The sequence below is a fragment of the Lemur catta genome, chromosome 1 (genome assembly GCF_020740605.2).
Source record: "Lemur catta isolate mLemCat1 chromosome 1, mLemCat1.pri, whole genome shotgun sequence".
In the NCBI taxonomy this organism is placed as follows: Eukaryota; Metazoa; Chordata; class Mammalia; order Primates; family Lemuridae; genus Lemur; species Lemur catta.
In genome coordinates this window covers 103,683,159-103,703,222 of record NC_059128.1, presented here as the reverse complement: position 1 = coordinate 103,703,222, position 20,064 = coordinate 103,683,159, and the positions used below count along the sequence as shown (strand labels likewise).

Here is a 20,064-nt window from a genome sequence, read left to right as displayed (position 1 = left end):
TCTTGCCGGAGGGGAGCCCGCGCCGCCTGGCGGTCGCCTTGTTAGGCACGGGACTGGGCTGCGCCACTCGGCGGGGCGGGGCCAGGCCATGGCGACAGTGGAGCCCGACGGGCGTTCGCTGCGGGCTCCTGCCCGGGGACCCCGACCCGGCGGGGCCACGGACCGAGCTCCAGGAACTGCGGGCCCACCCTCCGGACAGAGTGGTAGCAGAGCTCTCCGGCCAGGGGAGCGCACCCCCGCCGCCGTGGAGAAGCGGGGGCCCTACATGGTGACTCGCGCACCCTCCATTCAGGCCAAGCTGCGTGAGTGTAGCCCGATGGTGGGGGGAGGTCTCCGCCCGGGCGGGCTCCGGAACGCCGCTGGGCTTCGCCCCCAAAGGGAATGGGTTAGCTGCAGCCTGCTCCCGCCCCTGAAAGTCGTTCGGAAAGAGCGAGTTCGGGAGACACGGCAGAGTGGGGAAGATCCGGCTGACCCGGGCCCTTTAACTTCCAGAGAAGCACCGGGACCTGGCCAAGGCCGTTCTGCGGAGAAAGGGCATGCTGGGGTCCTCGCCGAACCGCCCCGACTCTTCAGGGAAAAGGTCTCAGCAGGCGCCACCACTTCTATGCCGACAGCTTTCAGAAAAGTCCTTCATCCTCACTCAGGCTGGGAGACAGGGTCCTAACGTCGATTAAGGCCGAGCTAGTGATTCCCCTGACGGCAACCTGTCAGGTTCCTATCTTTAAAATGGGAAGGACAGCCTCTTTTCCTTTAAAGATGTGATAGTATCAGGGAAAGGGCTTTGGAATAAGGGAGTTCTGTCATTGCACAGGATCATTCACTCTCTGAGTTTCCAAGTTAGGGAGGAGAGTGATGGCTGGAGTCCCCAAGGAGTGAGGATGGGGAGCAGTGTGGGAATGGCTAGTGTCGTTTTTGTTTTTTTGTTTTCTGTTTTATAAACAGAATAGTAAAACTCTTAGAGCTGAATGATACCTTATCCAGTGCCTCCTGTTACAGATAAGAGTTAAAATTTGGAGAGGTGGAGGGATTTGCCCAAGGACTTGCAGTTTTTCTGTCCTCTGGTTAAATAAAGTAGGGGGAAGAGGGAGAGTGCTTTTCCTGGTTCATGAAAGGGGTGTGCTTTTTCTCAAGAACAGGGCGGGAGGAGTGGAATGAAGAATATGTACATGGAGCTGCAGGCAGTGGTGGCTGCGTGACCAGGTAAAAGGCAAGTCAGGAGTAGTGCAGTCAGTTCTTTTTCTGTAGCGGCAAGGACTCTGGCTTTTCCTGTGAAATGTTAGTGCTTTCATCAATGCTTGGTCTCTTCTTCCCCATCTCCCCTCAGGTCAGTGAAATTTAACAAGGGGTATACTGCTCTTAGCCAGAGTCCAGATGAAAACCTGGTGTCCCTCGACTCTGACAGGTGAGTCCTTCCCTTGGAAACATCCCTTCGGGAGGGACTTGGCTAGAACTGCAGGTGGCTTGGTGCCTTTGCTTGTTCTCTGTCTCCTCCGAGGTCCTTCGTGTACATTCCAGTTCTTTTATCTTCTGAGCATCATCCCTTCCCGGGATGGCTTGGTTAGCTGACTCATAGGTAATCATGCTGCTCTAGGATTTGAAGCACCAATGCTATCTGGGGGAACCATCCTGCTGTATTACGTCTGCAGTGTTAGTGAGAGTGACCCTGTCCCTACCAGATCCAACTGAGGGAACCACTTTTACTCAAGGCACATTCTGGGCTTGAGTTCTAGGGTGTGAAGTCTTTGCTTCACAAGTCTTCCAGATGCCCTTGCATGCTCTCCACCTTGCTGTTTGCAGCTGTGCTCCACAGGCGTCCCCCTGAACTGACCGTTTGCCTTTTCTCCTAGTGATGGGGAGCTGGAATCCAGATACTCCTCGGGGTATTCCTCTGCAGAGGCAAGTCCAGAGCACGTTTCTGCGCGGGGCCGGGCTGCAGGCAGCATCACCGCCACTGCCACATGCTTGTTTGGTGCCTGCTGGGTGCACAGCACTGTGCCAGACTTCTGGTCTGTTCTTCGATCTTCCACTCTGCCCTCTTCCCCCAGCCAGAGGTATAGGTGTCTGAGGAGGGCTGTTGAAAATCCAGGAGACCATATACCATCAGGGCTGGAAGTGGCCTCAAAAGTCTTGTAGGCTACAGCTTAGAAAAGGAATCCTCTTCTACTTTATCTAGTTTTTTGGAAAAAAACAAAGAAAAAAGAAAAGGAATCCTCTTGATAGATTCCACCTAAGTGTTTACTAGACTCTGCTTACTTGAATGCTTCTTGTGGCTGGGTACTCACTATCTCCAAGAAGCCTTGCTGCCCACCCTCCCTCCAACACAAACACAGTTCCTTCTTTGGGTAGCTCTTAGAGAGGTCTTCCCTATTAATCTGAAATGTTTCTTGTAGCCTGGACTCATTGGTCCTAGTCCTGTCTTCTAGTGTCACACAGTAACTCTAGTCTTCCTTCTTATGATGTCTTTTATCTGAGGTTAGCATTCCTGTCCCTCCTCCACCAAGCTTGCTTTCTTCCAGGCCAAACAACTTCTGTTCCTTCAGTTGTTCCATCTATGGAAACTCAGACCGAAGCATTCCTGGGCTGGCCTTGTGGACATGTTTCCAGAGGGATTTTCCCAGACAGAAACACAGGGACATAAAGTTCTGGCATGTACAGCTTACTCCTTTTGACAGAGCTGAGGTGCTAGAGACTGTACACTGCCGGTATTTTTTTCTTATTCTCCTGGAAATCCTTGGCTAATCTCTTGAGTTTCTGCCAAAGAGTTAGAGGCAGTTTGCAAATTATGTTCTCCTTGAGTGCCTAAGTGTTAAAACTAAGAAAACTTACCAAAGAACCAGAGGAAGTCCTATAGTTTTTCTTAGCCCTATTTATTTTCCTTCTGCTCAGTGATGCCAGGCTGACAGGTTCCATTTTGCAGGGATCCAGCTCTGCTGATATTGAAGGCTAATAGGTCTAACTGGCAATATAGACAAAGCTGCTTCCCACCCCGTTCTATTGTAACCCATATTCTTCCACTACTTTGCAGCATTGTTCTGTTATCATTGTCCCATATTCAGCCTTGAGAGGGATCAGTCTGGGTTCCCAGTGGGAAAGGTACATAATCTGGAATTTGGTATTTATATCAGATGTCTAAGGATCTTTAGTGAGAACAGCTCCTGTGGGGGTCAGTGACAGTGAAGCCAAGGCTCACTGCTGGGTAAGGCCCAACTAGGAGAAGGTGGCTCTTCCTTTTGTAGTTCAGAGATGTGTGGGGTTGGCCTAGGAGTGGAACATGGACAGGAAGCCCTGGTAAGGGAATGGGGGCCCATCTTTGGGGCAGTTATTTCTGCTTTGCATCTTGGCTTAGTTCCCTCCTTTCCTTCTCTTAGCAGGTGAACCAGGATGTGAGCCGGCAGCTGCTCCAGGATGGGTATCACCTGGATGAGATTCCAGATGATGAGGACTTAGACCTCATTCCGCCTAAGCCTATGGCCTCTTCAACATGCTCCTGCTGCTGGTGCTGTCTTGGGGACTCTTCTTCCTGTACCCTCCAGTAGACATAACCTTCCAAGATGGGCCCTGTTCACCATGAGGCCTGCAGAGCCCTGTTGGCCCCTCATAGCTCACAGAATGCAGTGGGAACTGCTGTCAGTGAAGAGTCACTAGAGGCACTGACCCTCTGGGAAGTCAATGACATTGCAGGTAGCCCTTATCTGGTGCTTCTCAGGCCAGGGGTCTCCATCTGAGTGTTGGGTGAGAGGTAGAATTCTGCAGTTTTCCTCTGCTGTTGGAGCAGAGTTTGGAGAAGGCACTTTAATAAGGGCAGGAACAGAGGAATTCTGATTTTCGTGGTGGGTGACAAAGGTGGCAAAAGAAAACACTCGCAGCCATCTTGACTGGTATTTGTCATGGTGCTTTAGGAGGGGGAAAAAGAGAGCTTTTGTGCCCAGTCTATGCTGGATAGTGTGGTATGGAGGCAGAAAATAGCACTTTATGGGTTGTAGCTAGGAATCTGAAGAATTTAACTGTTTGAGACCAGTTCGGGAAATTCCTCTTCCCAGCTCTAAGATGGGTTACAGGTATACCTTTAAGAGAGCGTAAATTGGGTCCCTTTGTCCCTCTTCAGGTTACACCTGTCTAGCTATGGTGGTATTACAGCAGGTTGCTTAATGACCCAACAGGATCATGACTTTCAGAATCCCTGGACCTGGGGCGTCCCCAGCCGGTCCAACTGAGTGGGTTTAGTGACTCTGGTGGGCCCTTCCCTAGTTAGAGAAAAACCGTTCCAACATGTACATATTTATTTATTTGTATTTCCTTGGTCTCGGCTAGTCTTTCCACCTGGTGTCCAGCTAAAGGTTGGGTTGAAGGTACTGGGCTGGCCCCAGGAGCTTGCAGTTTTTGTTATTACCAGCAGAGGGAGCTGCAGGAAGCAGTTGTGCTGCCTTATTTAGCTTTTTAAACTTTTGAGAAGTAGCAGTGAGTCAGAGTAGGTATAATGGTGCAGCTGTGTGGGCGTTGGCCTAGAGGCTTACAGAGAGGACTGGGAGGAGAGGCCTAAGCCAGCTCCTAGGCCCCTGCCTGAGGAGATCAATCTGCCAGTGCAGAGGGCTTTCCCTCATTCCAGCATGCACCATTCTATTGCCAGATTGTTCTGGTCACAGCATGGTCTTCACAGTGAATATTCAGTATTGGGCTTTACAGTAAACCTCTGGGAATAACACAGCCTATCGGCCCCCAACCTGAACACAGCAGAGACAGGCATAATTTCCCCTGTGACTGCCCCTACCCTGACCCTATGGGTAGCATCTCTTGCTACACCAGGTCTTTGTAGAATTTAGTTTTTCAGTAGTTTTTTTTTTTTTTTTTTGTCTCACCCACGACTATGGTGAGGTTTCAGTGGGCATACACAGGGTTCCCAGCCCAAGGGGTACGGTAGTCGAAATTGGAGCAGAGGCCACATGTGGGAAAGTGTCCAGTCTGTTGCTTCACTCGTGTCCTGGGACCACTAGAGGCACATGAGGGATGGTTTGGCTTCCTTTTGCTCTACAAGAGGTGATTAGAAGACTGAGAAGGTCAGACAAAAAGATAAGGCCTTACTTGTCTGACCGCTGTCCTTGTGGGGATAGTCCTATTATTGATAGTACTTAATGAGCACCTACCTGTCTTTGTGTTTCTCTCAAATTGTGGAAGGTTGCGAGGAATATACAATAACTAGGGGCTGATTTATTCTACTAGCTAGCAGCACCACAGGAGGGAGATGGGACAGAGACCAGAGGCACGTCAGCTTGGGGTCTGGGGAGTAGGGGAGGCAGATGTTATTCTGTTCTGGACTGGGACTCTGCAACTCTACCCAGGTCCCCAACATTCAGAGCACTCTGTGCAAATGCCTGTGGAGGGCAAGAGCATCTCCATTCTGAACCCCTTCCCCATGCGCAGAGACTGTGTCCAGGCCTTCCTGGTTTCTGTAAACATGAAGTACACATGTGGAAAGGGATCAGATGTAGGACAACATAAAGAAGGACAGTGGTAGTGGGAAACCCAGTGTGGGCCAGAAGGTGGCTGTGGAAGCCACATTTCTATGGGGGAGTTGGTTAGGGCAGAGTAGCTTGGGCATTTTGGCAGCTGGTAGGGTTAAGGAGGGCAGGACCCTAAAACCAAGGCCCTCTGGGTGGTTCCTGTAATAATCAACACAGGTGTATTTGGCTGCAGCTGTCCCTGGAGAGGATCTTTCAAAGCTGGTTGACCCCATGTAGGAAGGCATTACCTTGTAGAAAAAGCTTGCAGGGGGCCAGGCTCATGGCTTATGCCTGTAATCCCAGCACTTTGGGAGGCCAAAGTGAGAAGATTGCACCAGGGCAGGAGTTTGAGACCAGCCTGGGCAATATAGCAAGACCCTGTCTCCACAAAAAATTTCAAAAAATCAGCAAGGCGTGGGGGCACATGTCTGTAGTCTTAGCTACTCAGGAGGCTGGGGTAGGAGGATCACTTGAGCCCAGGAATTGGAGGTTGCAGTGAGCTGTGATTGTACCACTGCACTCCAGCCTGGGTAACAGAGTGAGACCTTGTCTCTCTCTCTCACACACACACACACAAAAAGCTGCAGGGACTTGGAGGGACAGTATGCAGTGAAGTAGGGTAGAAATGGTCAGCTGTTTGGGCCCAAGGGTCACATACCAAAATACCACCAATAAAGGCACCAAGGTGCCCAGAGCCAAACTGCCTTATTTCAGAGTGTTGGGTGTTCTTCAGGTGACAATCCCCTGGGGAGAGGGGTGTCTCTAGGCTTACCTCACAGATAGGAGTGGTACCATACAGTATTTCCATACTACTCTATAGATAAAGAACTCCTGACCTGCACTTCTCCAGCTCTGCATATTTATAAGAATAAAGCATTCATGCTAGTTGAGCTGTGTCTGTGTTACAATAGGATTTTTAAGAAAGGCATGGATATCCTGAAGTGAAGAAACAGTGTAATTGCCCAACTGTGGCAATTCCTCCTGGAGACCCCACTTCTACTCTTCCTGACAGGCATCATTTTGGGCCCATTTCATTGGAGACCATGAGTGGAACAGGCCCTTGCAGATCACTTCTCTTTAGGATAGGTTCCCTTTAGCACTACAGTCCCCAACCCCTGGAGCCATGGCCTATTAGGAAAATGGAAAAATTGTCTTTGATGAAGCCGGTCCCTGGTGCCAAAAAGCTTGGGGACCACTGCTTTAGCAGACCCTTTCTTTCCAGCTCATCTTTATTTAGCTGAAGGAAATTTGGAGGCCTAAAAAAAAAACATTTTTGAGGGGGCTTCCTGGAACTCTGTTTTATAGGGGCCTAGTGTGGACAGAAGTCCAGAAACATTCTTTGTTATGAGTCTAATCCTTTACCCCACAGGAAGGAGTCAGTGGCCTGAGTGTTTGGTCTAGAATGACAGATCTAAGCTTGCAGGTCAGAAACCTCAGCAGCAACAGATAGCCTGATGGCCTCTTGCACAGGTATGTTCCACCTGTGGAAGTGGGGACACAGGGAGAGCAGATGCCTCCTAAAGTACTCCCTGCTAGCTTAGGAAAGGTAGCTGGTCTTCTCACAATGAAAAGTGGATTGAGGCCTGGTGCAGTGGTTCACACCTGTAATCCTAGCACTTTGGAAGGCCAAGGCAGGGGGCTTGCTTGAGCTCAGGAGTTTGAGACCAGCCTGGGCAAGACTGAGACCCCATCTCTACTAAAAATAGAAAAATTAACCAGGTATGGTGGCATGCACCCGTAGTCCCAGCTACTTGGGAGGCTGGGGCAGGAGGATCGCTTGAGCCCAGGAGTTTGAGGTTGCTGTGAGCTAGGCTGATGCCACAGCACCCTACCCAGGGCAACAGAGTGAGACTCTGTCTCAAAAAAAAAAAAAAAAAGGAAATTGAACCCTCCACCTCACTCCCCCACCTTCATATAAAAAAAATTTTTTTTTTTAAGTTGGATCAGTCTGTCCCTGGGGCCCTGTAATCTACAATAATTGAGTATGTTCTAGAGAAGGGAAAGGCAAACTCTGTGAAGGGCCAATCAATGGTTTTACCTTTGCAGGCCATACAGTCTGGTGCAGCTACTAAACTTTGCCATTGTGGCTTGAAAGCAGCCAGGCGGTATGTAAATGAGCAGATGTGGCCAAAACTGGCCTGCCAGCCCTAGTTTGTTGACCCCTGCTCTAGGGCCAACTGAAAAATAGAAGCGAAAAATCTTGCACTGATGACTAGTGTACCCTTAGACCCACCTTCTCTCTGTACGGCTGGAGGGCCCAAGCTGCCTACAAGCTGTGCATCTGAGGCTGAAGTTGGCGTCCTCTCCCACTCCTTCCCATAAAAGGGTTCTGGAGCCTGGCCTGCCCACCCCCAGGAGGCTGTATGAAATAGGAATAAAGCAAAAACCGGACCACATCCAGAAAGGGCTCTTTCAGCCCACTTTAGGGACAGGAATGCCAAAGGCTCAGTGTTGTTTACCCCACAGCTGCAACACAAATGACCTTTAATTGCTTTGACAGAGCAAGAAGTGTAGTCAACACTAGTGCACAGGCCTGCCCTTTCCCTTTCCTTCTCTGTTGCCTAGGAAATGGGCAGTCCCAGGGCAAGAACTCTGTCCTTAGAAATTACCTGCCTCTTGCTCTGCCAGATGCTGAGCTAATACTGGGTCACAGATTTCACCAGATAGCCTAATGCTATAGGCTGGAGCAGAGCTGCTGCCTTTGGAGTTGGCAAAAGTCTGGCTCGGGTGGCAAGGAGTGGCAAGCAGATACAAGGAGTATCAGGCCCCTCCTCGCCAAAGATGTTCAGCCTGGGTGTACTCAGGAGTCACTACCTTCAAGCTCACTCCTCCCCGCCAGCTCTTCCAGGATGTACCCAAGGGAGTCCAGATACGGGAACGGGGCTTGGGCTGGGCCCAAGGAAGTGAGGCTGGCCAGGATTTGGGGTGACTGGCAGAGGAGAGCTAGGGAAGCTGTGGCCTCTACAGCAGACAGCAGGCACGGAATATCAACAGGTCCTTAGGCACAGTAAGCTTCAGTGAGACACTCTCATTGGCCCCGATGAAGAGCACTCCACCTCGCTGTAGGGGGATTGTTGTCTGGGCTGTGGGTGTGCTGGCTGTCACTGCTCCCTGCACCATCAGGAGGATGCTGGCAGAGTCTAGCGCCAAGACCTTGTATTCAGTGATGGAGCCAGGGACCTGGGCGGAAGAAACGATAGGACAGTGTAGTTCAGACTCTGCTCCCATCAGCTCAGGGGCCCAGGACAACCCCCAGGGCCTGAGGGAGAGCTCTGCGCCTTCTCCCCCGTTGCTCAGGCTCTGTCAGCATGGAGGCCCGTCTGTGGTCTCCAGTACAGGGAGGAGTGGGCAGGCCCTGTGGCCATCCCCCACCAAGCAAGCTTGACAGGAAACCCAGCCCCAGGTATGCTCCACATTGTGACCTTTGCCAGAGTTTTTCATGCCACACAAAGGACACCCGCCGCGGTCCCTCACTCACCTCCATCTTCATAATGGTGAAGTCTGGCACAGGGGGGTCATAGATAGAGAGGTAGGGGTCTTCTGGACTCCGTGTTGGGAGAAAGAGCCTGTCCTTGCTGGGGCTGGGGGTGTAGCTGAGCATTTCACATAGGGTTGGCACATCAATGAACTTGGGTGTCAGGCCAGCACGTACTGTGTTGTCTGAACAGGCCATGCACTCCACACAGTCTGGGGACAGACAATTATCATGTGCTAAGCTATTGTATATAGGCCTTGGAGCTGGCCCTCCGGTTCTGGGCCTCCTAACCCAGGATCCATGAACCCCATGCAGAGATTGGCAAAAATTTGCAGGAACTGCATTCTGTGGGAGAATGCTGCTACTAGAAACAGGTGATAGGATACCCACTACTGTCAGGAGGGAGTCATGTTAACCCCTGAGGCTTGGGGAGCTCCAACCCTCCCTGACTCTAGTCTCCCACTTTTATGACAGAATCCTAGGCATGAATGGATAAACAGCCAGCAGTCAAAATTTCACATCTTTCTGTGGCAACATGCATATTTTCACATAAAAATCTGAGTAGGACAGACATCCAAAGGCTGTGTAATAAATACAAGGGAGAGAATAGCCTTGATCCATTATAGCTTGGGTTCAAATGTAGCCTGTGTGCTTCCCACACTTATTGACAGGGCTTAACATCACGTAGTCTCATAACCTCATGGGGTTGGTGGGAGGATTCAAGCTGTGTCCAACAGGAAGCCCCAGACGTCAGAGCTGAATGGTCCTTAGAGAAGGTCTCAACCACCCTCTCGCTCTTTTGTCCAGATGGGGAAATAAGGCCCAAGGGGGATGCCAGTGGGGCTCACTCCTGAAGTGTGGCTCACCTCCTTTCAGGTAGGCATGGGGCACGTTGGCCCCCAGAAACATGGCCTCCCCTGGCTTCAGGGTAAGTAGGTTCAGGAAGTAGATGGCAAAGCAACCGATATCGCCTGGGTACTGCTGGTGCAGCTGCAGCAAAAGCTCGCCATAGATGTCCTCCATGTTGTTTCCAGCAGCCACTGAGGATCACAGAACACCCCAAGGCCACTTAGGGATACTCAGTGGTGTTCACAGCCCCACCTTGGCCGGGGAATCCTGGGGAAGGTCCCTGCCCACAGGAATACAGAAGCTGTGGTGAGTCTGTCCTCTTGGCCACACCCCCAGCCCTTTGGGGTTCAGCCTTCCTTGATACTCCACCCCATCTTTCATCATATTTTCTTTTTTTGGAGACAGAGTCTCCCTCTGTCGCCTGGGCTAGAGTGCAGTGGTGTCATCACAGCTCACTGCAAGCTCAAACTCCTGGGCTCAAGTGATCCTCCTGCCTCAGCCTCCCTAGTATCTGGGACTATAAGCGTGCACCACCACGCCCAGCTAATTTTTTCCATTTTTAGTAAAGAAAGGGTCTCACTCTTGTTCAGGCTGGTCTTGCACTCCTGAGCTCAAGTGATCCTCCCACCTCAGCCTCCAGGAGTGCTAGGATTACAGGCGTGAGCCACTGTGCCAGGCCTGGGTAGGTAATTCTTTGTTGGAGCTGTCCTGTGCACTGCTGGATGCAGCATCCCTGGCCTCCACCCACAAGATACCACTAGCACTCCCCAAGACAGATTTTGACAATCAAAAATGTCCCCTGACAAATGCTAAACGTCCCTTGGTTGAGAGCCACTGCTCTTGGAGCTCAAAGTCTACTTAGGGAGATAACCCAAAAGAGTTCCATGAAGGGTAACCAACTGTGCCTATTAGCCCAGGACCTTCCCAAAGTTTTAACACCCAAAGTCCCATGTCTCAGGAAATCTCTCAGTCCCATGCATAGTGGGATGGTTGGTCACCCTAGATGGCATGAGCCAGAATGTGCCAAGGGCCAACATGTGTCCTGGAGACTGACCAAGGGAAGATGAGCTCAGTCTGGGCTAGAGTGGTGAGGGCAGACCTCTTAGAAAGGGGCAGGACCAGGGTGAGCAATTTCCTTCGGTGTTGGGGGCAGGGTATTTGTAAGTAAAAGCAGAGTGTGCTCTTCACAATGAAGAAACCAGGTGGTCCAGTTTGGAGGGTGCTTCCGAGTGTTCACGTAAGACTTACTGAATGCTCACTCTGCTAAGCACTGAGACATAGACAAAGGTCAAGGAGACAGGTCCCTGCCTGGAGAAAACCCCAGTTTTAACAAGTGTGCAAGGCCGGGCGCGGTGGCTCACGCCTGTAATCCTAGCTCTGGGAGGCCGAGGTGGGTGGATCGCTCGAGGTCAGGAGTTCGAGACCAGCCTGAGCAAGAGTGAGACCCCGTCTCTACTAAAAATAGAAAGAAATTATCTGGCCAACTAAAAATATATATACAAAAAAATTAGCCGGGCATGGTGGCTCATGCCTGTAGTCCCAGCTACTCTGGAGGCTGAGGCAGTAGGATCGCTTAAGCCCAGGAGTTTGAGGTTGCTGTGAGCTAGGCTGATACCACGGCACTCACTCTAGCCCGGGCAACAAAGTGAGACTCTGTCTCAAAAAAAAAAAAAAAAACAAGTGTGCACATGATGACATAGCCTCACAGGTACTAAGAGCTATACCTGGATGTAGCGCTCTGTGCAGGAATAATCAGTTCTGCTGTGAGTGCAAGCCCCACGGGGAGGGAAATGCAAGCAAACACTAAAAAACGATGAACAAAAAATAAGGTATGTTTGGGTAAAACAAATGGTGCCTGTGGCTCAAAGGTAGCGGGGAAAAAGTATAAAGATAAAACCAGAAGAGAGCTCTGGGGCCACCTGGAGAAGGGGCTGGGCTGCCAGGCTAAGGAGCTGAGACCTCACTGCCACATTAGCTCACAGCTGAGAGTCCCTTCTGCTTTGTGTTTCTCATTGCTTGTATTGACTCCCCAGGCCAAAGGTGACATGAATGCACCCATCACAGCCATTTCCTGAGCTCTCCTTAGTTAGCACAGCAGGTGGGGCACATAGCAGGTATTTAAGGAAAGATCTAATGATTGAGAGCTCCAGGCATCAGGCCTTTGGAGGACAGGGAGGATCCTCTTGTCCCCTTCCTGCTCTCTAGCCCCAAAATACAGGTCCATCCGTGGGGAGCAGGTGCAGGGTGAGGGAAAATCTCAGAACACCTAGATGGAAGGCATCCTAAGAGTCCTCTCCTCCAACCGTCTAGAGCCAGGGACTGGTTTCATGGAAGACGGTATTTCCACGGGGGTCGGGGGGAGATGGTTTGGGGGTGATTCAAGCACATTACATTTATTGTGCAGTCAAACCTCTCTGCTAATGACAATCTGTATCTGCAGCCGCTCCCCAGCACTAGTATCACCACCTCAGCTCCACCTCAGATCATTAGGCATTAGATTCTCATAAGGAGCGTGCAACCTAGATCTCTCGCATGTGCAGTCTACAGTAGGGTTCATGCTCCTATGAGCATCTAATGCTTAGAGTGTGAGGTGATAGTATTTTTTGTTTAAGAAAATAAAAAAAATATATAAAGTTAAATAAGAATCTAATGCTGCCGATGATTTGACAGGAGGTGGAGCTTTTGTAGTGATGCCAGCGATGGGGAACAGCTGTAAATGCAGATGAACCTTTGCCAACTCACCTTTGCTCACCTCCTGCTGTGCGGCCTGGGGCAGGTCATGGACCCCACAGACCGCAACCAGTCTGTGACCCAGGGGTTAGGGATCACAGATCTAGGGAAGACGACCAGCTAGGAAGTAGCACTCAACCTAGGGCCCCGATCCACAAAGACTGGAAAAGAAATGTTAAGTTGCCAACAGGCCATCTAGTTAGGCCCCTTTTGGTGTTCCACTTGGACAAAGGAGTTGAGAACCCTGTCCCCGAAACCTAGTGTCTATGCCAGGAGCTCAGACCAAAGCATTGCACCCACCCAGGCAGACAACCATGCCCACCTTGCTGGGAAATCCGCTTCACCAACAGGTTGAGCTGCTCTACCACCACCTTCTTCTCACTCTTCATCAGGTGGGAGAAACAGCTCTGCAGAGCAGAGGCCACAGCCTGGGAGTCATGGCTCATGCTCTGCTTCAGCTGTGCTGCCGCATCATCTCCAACCAGGAACTGGAACTCAGGCACCTCTAGAGGAAGGCCAGGCCCAGGGCCCGTATCAGGAATGGTTAAGATGGAACACACAGGAGTGGGGAGGTGAAGGAGGCCTCCCCATCCCAACCCTAACCAAGGAGCCAGGCAATGCTAAGCAGTGAAAACCAGCCACTCACCACCAGCCCTTGGCAACCACTCCTGAGCCTCATCTCACTGGCCTGGCCCAGAGGCTCCAAAAACTGCTTCATAAGCACCACATGTACTCACCATCAAATTGGTTTTAACTGATCAACACTTCAGTGCACTATAGTAATAACACTCATCGGGTGTCAGGCAGATGGTGGGGGGAGGAGGGGATGGGTATACACACACCTAATGGGTGTGGTGTGCACCTTCTGGGGGATGGACATGCTTGAAGCTCTGACTTGGGTGGGGCAAGGGCAATATACGTAACCTAAACATTTGTACCCCCATAATATGCTGAAATTACAAAAAAAAAAAAAAAAACTGCTTCATGAGGCCAACAAGCCCTTGGGTTCCTGTGACATTTAGCCTCTGTTCTCTGCCACTGTTCCCACTCTGGTCTGAATTCCCCATGCATCCCAGGCCCAATATGCATGCCCTCAGCATTCTGCCCAACCTTACTCTTCAGAAAGGTTACAATCTCCTCAACTGGCCGGAAGCCACATAAGCCCTGGAACGAGGTGAGGGCAATGGCCATCTCTGGCTTGTGGTTGGCATCGGGGTAGTGCTGTGGAGCCTGAAGGTGCAGCTTCTCTGCCAGCTCCTATGGGGTGGCCAGAGGAAGGAGGACAGTCAGGGTGCAGCTATCACCAGCGGGAACACCAGTGCCACCCAGCCCCTGCTCTCCACCCACCCCAGTTGCAAGACAGCAGTGGCTTCCTACCTCTGGCAACAGGCCCAGTCAAGGCATGATGCAGAAACTTGGGGCTTAGTTTACCCAGGGCAGAGAAATGGGCCAAATCTAGGGGAGAACTGGGGCCGACTTTAAGAGGCTTGGCCTGTGAATCAGGAAACTCAAATTTCAGGCCAAGCTCTGACACAAGTAAGCTGTAGTGACTTTGGGTAAACCCCTCCCTTCTCTAGATAGGCCTTACTTTGCCTATGTAGAAATGAGGAGTTTGGACGGATAATTGCTTAGGATGGAACTCGGGGGCTTGCACAGAAGACTCCATGGGGTTGGAACTGCCCTGCCCTGCAAGTTGAACTCTCCCAGAGAGCAGGTGGGAAATAGCAAATATGAACAGACCTGGGCAGGGTGAAGGGAGACCAGGGATAAGCCCCTAGGAACGAGTTTAGAGAAACTCCCCTGGCATAGGCTAGTCAGCTGTTCACTTAGACTTAGCTGCGGCATGTATTCACCACCACGTGGCTTTACAGAGCTAAATCGGGACTTGTCAGACCTGGATTTAGCCTTGGCCAGGAGCCTGGTATGGGTGGGGTAAAAGCAGCAATAAAAGTCATGGGTGGGCCTTGATATAAGCCCTTCCTTCCCTACCCTGACCTCTGTACCCTACTCTGGTCCTGTACCTTGTTAGGGTGTGCCTGGATAGACAGGGCTGTTTCAACTGAGAGCACTTTGAAGAGGAAGGGCAGGTTGCCATTAAAGGTGTCCTTGACCTTTGAGCCCAAGCAGTCCTGATTCTCAGCAATCCATTGACCTAGGGTCTTCTGTGTGATCCGGTTGTCAAGGATCTTGGCATCTCCCCGAGGGTGTGTCCCCATCCACAGCTGGAAAGACAGGAGGCTTGGAAGGGAAGGGGGGAGAACCTGGCACCCCTAGTTGGCCTGCCCCAATCCCAGTTATGCTATGCTCCCCACACAGCAGCTGAGTCCTGGAACGGGCCTCCCGGGTCTGAGTACAAGTGCTCATGCCACCATGGACATACGGGGAGGCAAGAGACCCCAGAATGCCAGAAGTCAGGAGATCCAGGCCCTTATCTAGGGTCTGCGTCTAATCAGCTATGGAGAGTTGCGCTAGTTATTTCCCTTCTTCAGGCGTAGTTTCTTTATTTGTCCACTGAGGAGAATGACACCTGCACTGTCAAAGTCACTGAAAAGGTACGCCTCTCAAATGGTTCTGTGAAAGCTTAACATTCATTTATTCCAGTCTCAGAAGCAGAGGCTAAAGCCTTCCTACCCTTTGGCCTTTCTCCATTAAGTAGGCAGGAGAAATAATATTTTAGGTTAATACAAACACAAAAAATAGTCAAAGTAAAAAAATTGTCAAAGAGGACTAAATTAAAATTCACTAAGTGCTGAGTGGTATGGGGAAGGACAGTACTGGAAATGCCAGCTTATTGTGACAAACCTCTCTTCTTCTGGTGCCACTATCTGGTGCATCAACCTGTGGAGATCTGAAGAGCCAAGAGGGTCCCCTCCCTCCTTGCTGCCCCCACTCTTCCCAGCTAGCGTATGCCCTTTCATCTCCCCTGCGGGTAGGGCGGGCTGAAACACAGCCTGGGTCTCACCTCTGCATAGGGCTTGTCCTCTGAGATCTGGGCCAGTGGGTCACTGCTGGCCAGCAGCTGTGCCACTTCGCTGCTGGAACCCATCTTCCCCCAGGCATACTGCTGCACCACACAGGAAAGTGGGAACACTGGGGACACAGACAGAGGGTCAGCTTCCATTCCACTCCTCAGGCCTGACCCTAGTGGCTGGGGAAACCAGGCAAGAGCTGGGGGTTCTCACTGGGGACAGAGTTCGTAGCTTGTTGGGTGAGATGCCTCCCCTGTGCAGGCCTCAGTGTTCCAACCGTAAGATGGGCACTAAGGACCTTGTGCCGACATGACACACAGAGCTGCGCTGAGGAGACGGGAAGGGAGCGGGAGGTACCCAGCCCAAGGTACCCGGTCTCGAAGTGATGCGGCCAGGAAGAGCGGAGCCGCCTCCCCTCGAGGGTTACAATCCCTAGCGCAGGTGCCCCCCCCCCGCCCGGTGCCCAGCCATCTTCCCGCGGAGCCCCGGGAGTGGGCTCGACCTGGCAGATCATGCCGGGATTCGTCCCCAGGACGCGGCCCCCACCACGCTCGCCCACACCCGGTACAGCCCCTGACCTCTGGGAACAGCCATCCTCGCCGTACCGGCCCTGGGTTAACACACGTATGCCCTTCCCGGCAGCACCCGCGGCCGTCTGCGCCCGGGGCTTCACGGGAAACGTAGTTCCCGGAGCGCCCGCGCGGCTCCCGGTGCACCGGGTCAGGCGCTCCGAAGCCCTCTGCCACCCGCCGCCTATCAGGAAGGTTCCCTGGGTCTCAGTATTCCTTCCTTCCTTCCTTCGCAGGGCACAGAGTTGTCGAAAACCTGCTAAATGCCACGGTGGATACATCAGAGAACAAGAAAACTTTCCCTCTGCCTCTCTGCAGAGCCTCCGTTCTGGTGAAGGGAAGACAGAAGAACAAGTGTAAATAAGACAATCATGTAGTACGTTGAAAGGTAATAAAGGCTTCCAAAAGCAAGGGGGTGGTGGGAGTGGGAGGCAGTTTGCAAAATTTAAAAGGTTGTCTGGTTCAGCCTCATTGGAAGGTGAGATCTGAGCACAGACTTGGAGGAGAGGAAGGGAAGAGTGTTCTGGGTGACACAGCCGGAGCAAGAGCACTGAGGTGGGAACACGGGAATGTGCCTGTCGTGGTCAGGAACGAAGAGCAAAGAAGCCAGCGTGGCTGGAGCACAGTGAGCAAGACAGAGGGAAGTGAGGCAGGCAGAGAGGAAAGGCAGTGGGCAGAGCTTTTTAGACAATTGCCGAGAAGCATCTCAGCAATTAGAGGTGTGAGCAATGAATTGCTGTGGTATAAGTGGAGACTTACTAATGATAATGACCGTAAATGTCACTTGCCAGGCCCTTAACCTCTCTGAACATTGGTTTCTTCCTCTGTAGAATGGGGATAATAATGCCAGCCTGACACACTTGTTGGAGGGCCGGAGGGGATGATGTGGGATGCCTGTAAGGCAGTCGGCGCCCTGTGCTCCTCTAATCTTCCCTGGGAACCCCGACTCCTCCTCCAGGCTGAGTTGCTCACCAACTCACACACAGAAGTTAGGGAGAGTCACCAAGAGCCCTACATGAGGAAGGATGAGCCTGGGCCTTGGCTGAGCAGAAATCATGCTATATCATGTGGAGAAAGACTCTGACATCCGGATCTCCTCAGTCAACAGCCTAGGAGGAGAGCAGCCAGCTGCAGGGGCCCAGGAGCACAGCAGTCAAAGCTCCAGGGAACCTGGAGTGGGGGATTACAGTCCTGACTCTACCCCCTTCATTCCCTGCCACCGTCATGCACTGATTCCCACAGCCTCTACCACACATGTCCAGGAGAAAGGGGGTGCTGTTTTCTCTGTAATGTTCTGCCCAGATGTGGACATCAGTGTCCCCTGGGGTCCTCTGGCTCAGATAAATCAGCCTGCATTTCCAAGGAAGTTTTACCATACACTGCGGAATAGTAAGATGGAAAACACAAGAATCATGCAAACAGCTATCTCAAATACCTCCTGCTCTGGAATACTGCTCGTTCCCCTCACCCCTGCTCCTCCAGCCATATGAGCCTTCTTGGGTAACAATGAGGGATTAGTTTAGGCCCAGGGGGTTCTCAGAGCACTCCCCACTACCACCACAGAAAACAGAGTTAGACTGAGTTACTTCCTTATAGTATCTCTGCACAGGGAAGGAAGAACTTAGATTGTTGGGACAGACAGAGTCCCCATGCCACTTTCAACCAACACAGGAAAACTGAATTATAAGGGCAACTAAAGTGTTTGGAGAACCTAGAACCCTCCATCCTTCCCTACTTTATCTTGAGAAAAGCGCTTTTATCTGAGGAATGGGAGTCCTTTTAAATTGTCAGGCCCAGAGAGACATTAAAATGAGACAGCAACCACATCCTAGTCCCCACCCCACCCCCCCTTTTTTTGAAACAAGGTCTTGCTCCCTTACCCGGGCTAGATAGAGTGCAGTGGCATCATCATAACTCACTGCAACTTAAAACTCCTGGACTCAAGCCATCCTCCTACCTCAGCCTCCTGATTAGCTGGGACTACAGGTGCGTGGTTTTAAATTTTTTGTGGAGATGGTGTCTTGCCCCAGCTGGTCTCCAATGCCTGGCCTCAAGCAATCCTCCTGCCTTAGCCTCCCAAAGTGCTGGGATTATAGGTGTGGGCCCCCATGCCCTGCCCTCCCCTCCTTTTGAGCTGTTTATTCAACTCTTTTCTTCCTTTCCTTTCCTTTTCTTTTCTTTTTTTCCCCTTCCTTCTTTTCTTTTCTTTCCTTTCTTTATTTCTTTTTTCTTTCTTTTCTAGATCCTGACACATATGTATTCATCTCTTGAAACTGCTTGCTAGTGCTATAAGTAGCTATAAATTAACCTAACAATGTCATACCATACAGGACACTATAACCCGTACTCTGTAGTTTAGCAATGTATAGCCAGCTTGGTGAGTGGGCTCCACCAGGCCGAGGTTGGACCGCGCCGGTATCCCTGTGGGTTGCTGTTTGGAACTCCAGATCCTAAACTTCCTGTCATGTCCTTTGTATGTTCTAGGTTGGGGGCCATCCCACACCTAAGGTAGGAAGATGGTGGCCGCAAAGAAGACGAAAAAGTCGTTGGAGTCTATCAACTCAAGGCTCCAACTTGTTATGAAAAATGGAAAGTATGTGCTAGGGTACAAACAGACTCTGAAGATGATCGGAAAAGGCAAAGCGAAATTGGTCATCCTCGCCAGCAACTGCCCAGCTTTGAGGAAATCTGAAATAGAGTACTATGCCATGTTAGCCAAAACTGGTGTCCATCATACAGTGGCGATAATATTGAATTGGGTACAGCATATGGAAAATACTACAGAGTATGCACACTGGCTACCATTGATCCAGGTGACTCTGATATCATTAGAAGCATGCCAGAACAGACTGGTGAAAAGTAAATTGTGCAAATTTTTTCTTTTATAAAACTTGACAGTGCCTATGATATATATATATATAAACAATGTATAGCCAATCACTAATCAATGTTATTTCTGTAAACCAGTGAGAATTCCCGACAAACAACTTTGTATCAGGCTACTCCCTGTCCCCCTTTTTTTTGACTTCAAAAACCTCCTTTTAAGAAAGATGGAACAGAGCTCACATCCACGGTTACTTGTGTCTAAGCCCTCTGGGCAGTTGTCCTCACTTTGGCTCAAGTAAACTCTTCATATTTTGTGCCTCAGCATCTTCCTTAATTTTTTTTTTTTGGAGACAGGGTCATGCTCTGTCAGCCCTGCTAGAGTGCAGTGGCATCATCACAGCTAATAGCAACCTCAAACTCCTGGGCTCAAATAATCCTTCTGCCTCAGCCTCCCAAGTAGCTGAGACTACAGGCTGGCTAATTTTTCTATTTTTTGTAGAGATGGGGTCTTTCTTTTGCTCAGGCTGGTCTTGAACTCCTGACCTCAAGGGATCCTCACACCTCGGCCTTCCAGGACTATAGGTGTGAGCCAACGTGACCAGATGGCCTCAGCCTCTTCCTTTTAGATCGACAACCTCTAGTAGAACTGGTCACATTCTATTATCTAGTGATGATCTGCTTTCCTCTCTCCTCTTCTAGCTCATATGTCTGATTCAGCTTCACATATGTGCCAGTTAGATCGCTTGAGGCCAGGAGTTTGAGGCTTAGCAGAGGGTCCAAACTACAATAGCAACTAACTTTTATTATTTGTTATACACTGGATACTATGCAAAGCCCTTTCTAAGAATTCTCTCACTTCATTCTTATGATATTATTAAGTATATATTTCATCTCCCTCCCATTTCCTGGCACACAGCTTCCGAAACCCTTGTAATCTCTTAAGAGGTAACAAGTGCCTTTTTGTATGCTGATGAATGACTGGGGGCTGGGGACTCCTGGATAGCCTCTGAAAGGGGGCTGGTTGTCAGGGGAACCAACCCAGTGATTAGAGGGTTGGAACTTTCAGCTCGACCCCCCCAACCTTGTGGGGGAGGAGTGGAACGCAGGTTGAGTAGATCACCACTAGTCAGTGATGTAATCAGTCATGC

The 20,064-nt window shown here is 50.8% G+C and overlaps 2 protein-coding genes and 1 pseudogene across 7 annotated transcripts; 2 read left to right on the top strand and 1 right to left on the bottom strand.

Annotated features, from left to right (window-relative positions):
- Positions 1-3,992, top strand: FAM219B (family with sequence similarity 219 member B). 3 transcript variants are annotated; one of them, XM_045532280.1, is made up of 5 exons: positions 1-302; positions 493-580; positions 1,325-1,402; positions 1,848-1,896; positions 3,369-3,992. In XM_045532280.1, the coding sequence occupies exons 1-5, from the start codon at positions 89-91 to the stop codon at positions 3,534-3,536; spliced, it is 597 nt and encodes a 198-aa protein (XP_045388236.1). In that variant the 5' UTR covers positions 1-88; the 3' UTR covers positions 3,537-3,992. The 3 variants fall into 3 exon arrangements, with proteins under 3 accessions (XP_045388236.1, XP_045388244.1, XP_045388254.1); XM_045532288.1 differs by having other exon boundaries at positions 81-302; positions 1,848-2,051; positions 3,369-3,453; XM_045532298.1 differs by having other exon boundaries at positions 81-302; positions 1,848-2,006; positions 3,369-3,448.
- Positions 3,993-7,965: 3,973 nt separating this feature from the next.
- MPI (mannose phosphate isomerase) lies at positions 7,966-16,178 on the bottom strand. 4 transcript variants are annotated; one of them, XM_045532250.1, is made up of 8 exons: positions 16,100-16,178; positions 15,515-15,642; positions 14,574-14,774; positions 13,668-13,809; positions 12,875-13,057; positions 9,840-10,013; positions 8,977-9,185; positions 7,966-8,678 (listed from the first exon to the last, which is right to left on the bottom strand). In XM_045532250.1, the coding sequence occupies exons 1-8, from the start codon at positions 16,113-16,115 to the stop codon at positions 8,460-8,462; spliced, it is 1,272 nt and encodes a 423-aa protein (XP_045388206.1). In that variant the 5' UTR covers positions 16,116-16,178; the 3' UTR covers positions 7,966-8,459. The 4 variants fall into 4 exon arrangements, with proteins under 4 accessions (XP_045388206.1, XP_045388214.1, XP_045388198.1 ...); XM_045532258.1 differs by having other exon boundaries at positions 14,574-14,790; positions 16,100-16,152; XM_045532242.1 differs by lacking the exon at positions 16,100-16,178 and having other exon boundaries at positions 15,515-15,728.
- A 48-nt stretch (positions 16,179-16,226) lies between these two features.
- LOC123624428 lies at positions 16,227-19,230 on the top strand (annotated as a pseudogene).
- The last annotated feature ends 834 nt before the right edge of the window (positions 19,231-20,064 follow it).

Coding starts and splice junctions, on each gene's coding strand:
- FAM219B (XM_045532280.1), top strand. CDS start 89: ATGGCGACAGTGGAGCCCGACGGGCGTTCGCTGCGGGCTCCTGCCCGG. Junction 1,403..1,847: donor GTGTCCCTCGACTCTGACAG/GTGAGTCCTTCC, acceptor CTTTTCTCCTAG/TGATGGGGAGCTGGAATCCA. Junction 1,897..3,368: donor CGGGGTATTCCTCTGCAGAG/GCAAGTCCAGAG, acceptor TCCTTCTCTTAG/CAGGTGAACCAGGATGTGAG.
- MPI (XM_045532242.1), bottom strand. CDS start 15,673: ATGGAAGCTGACCCTCTGTCTGTGTCCCCAGTGTTCCCACTTTCCTGT. Junction 14,775..15,514: donor AGGACAAGCCCTATGCAGAG/GTGAGACCCAGG, acceptor CTGTCTTTCCAG/CTGTGGATGGGGACACACCC. Junction 8,679..8,976: donor TCACCATTATGAAGATGGAG/GTGAGTGAGGGA, acceptor TCTTCCGCCCAG/GTCCCTGGCTCCATCACTGA.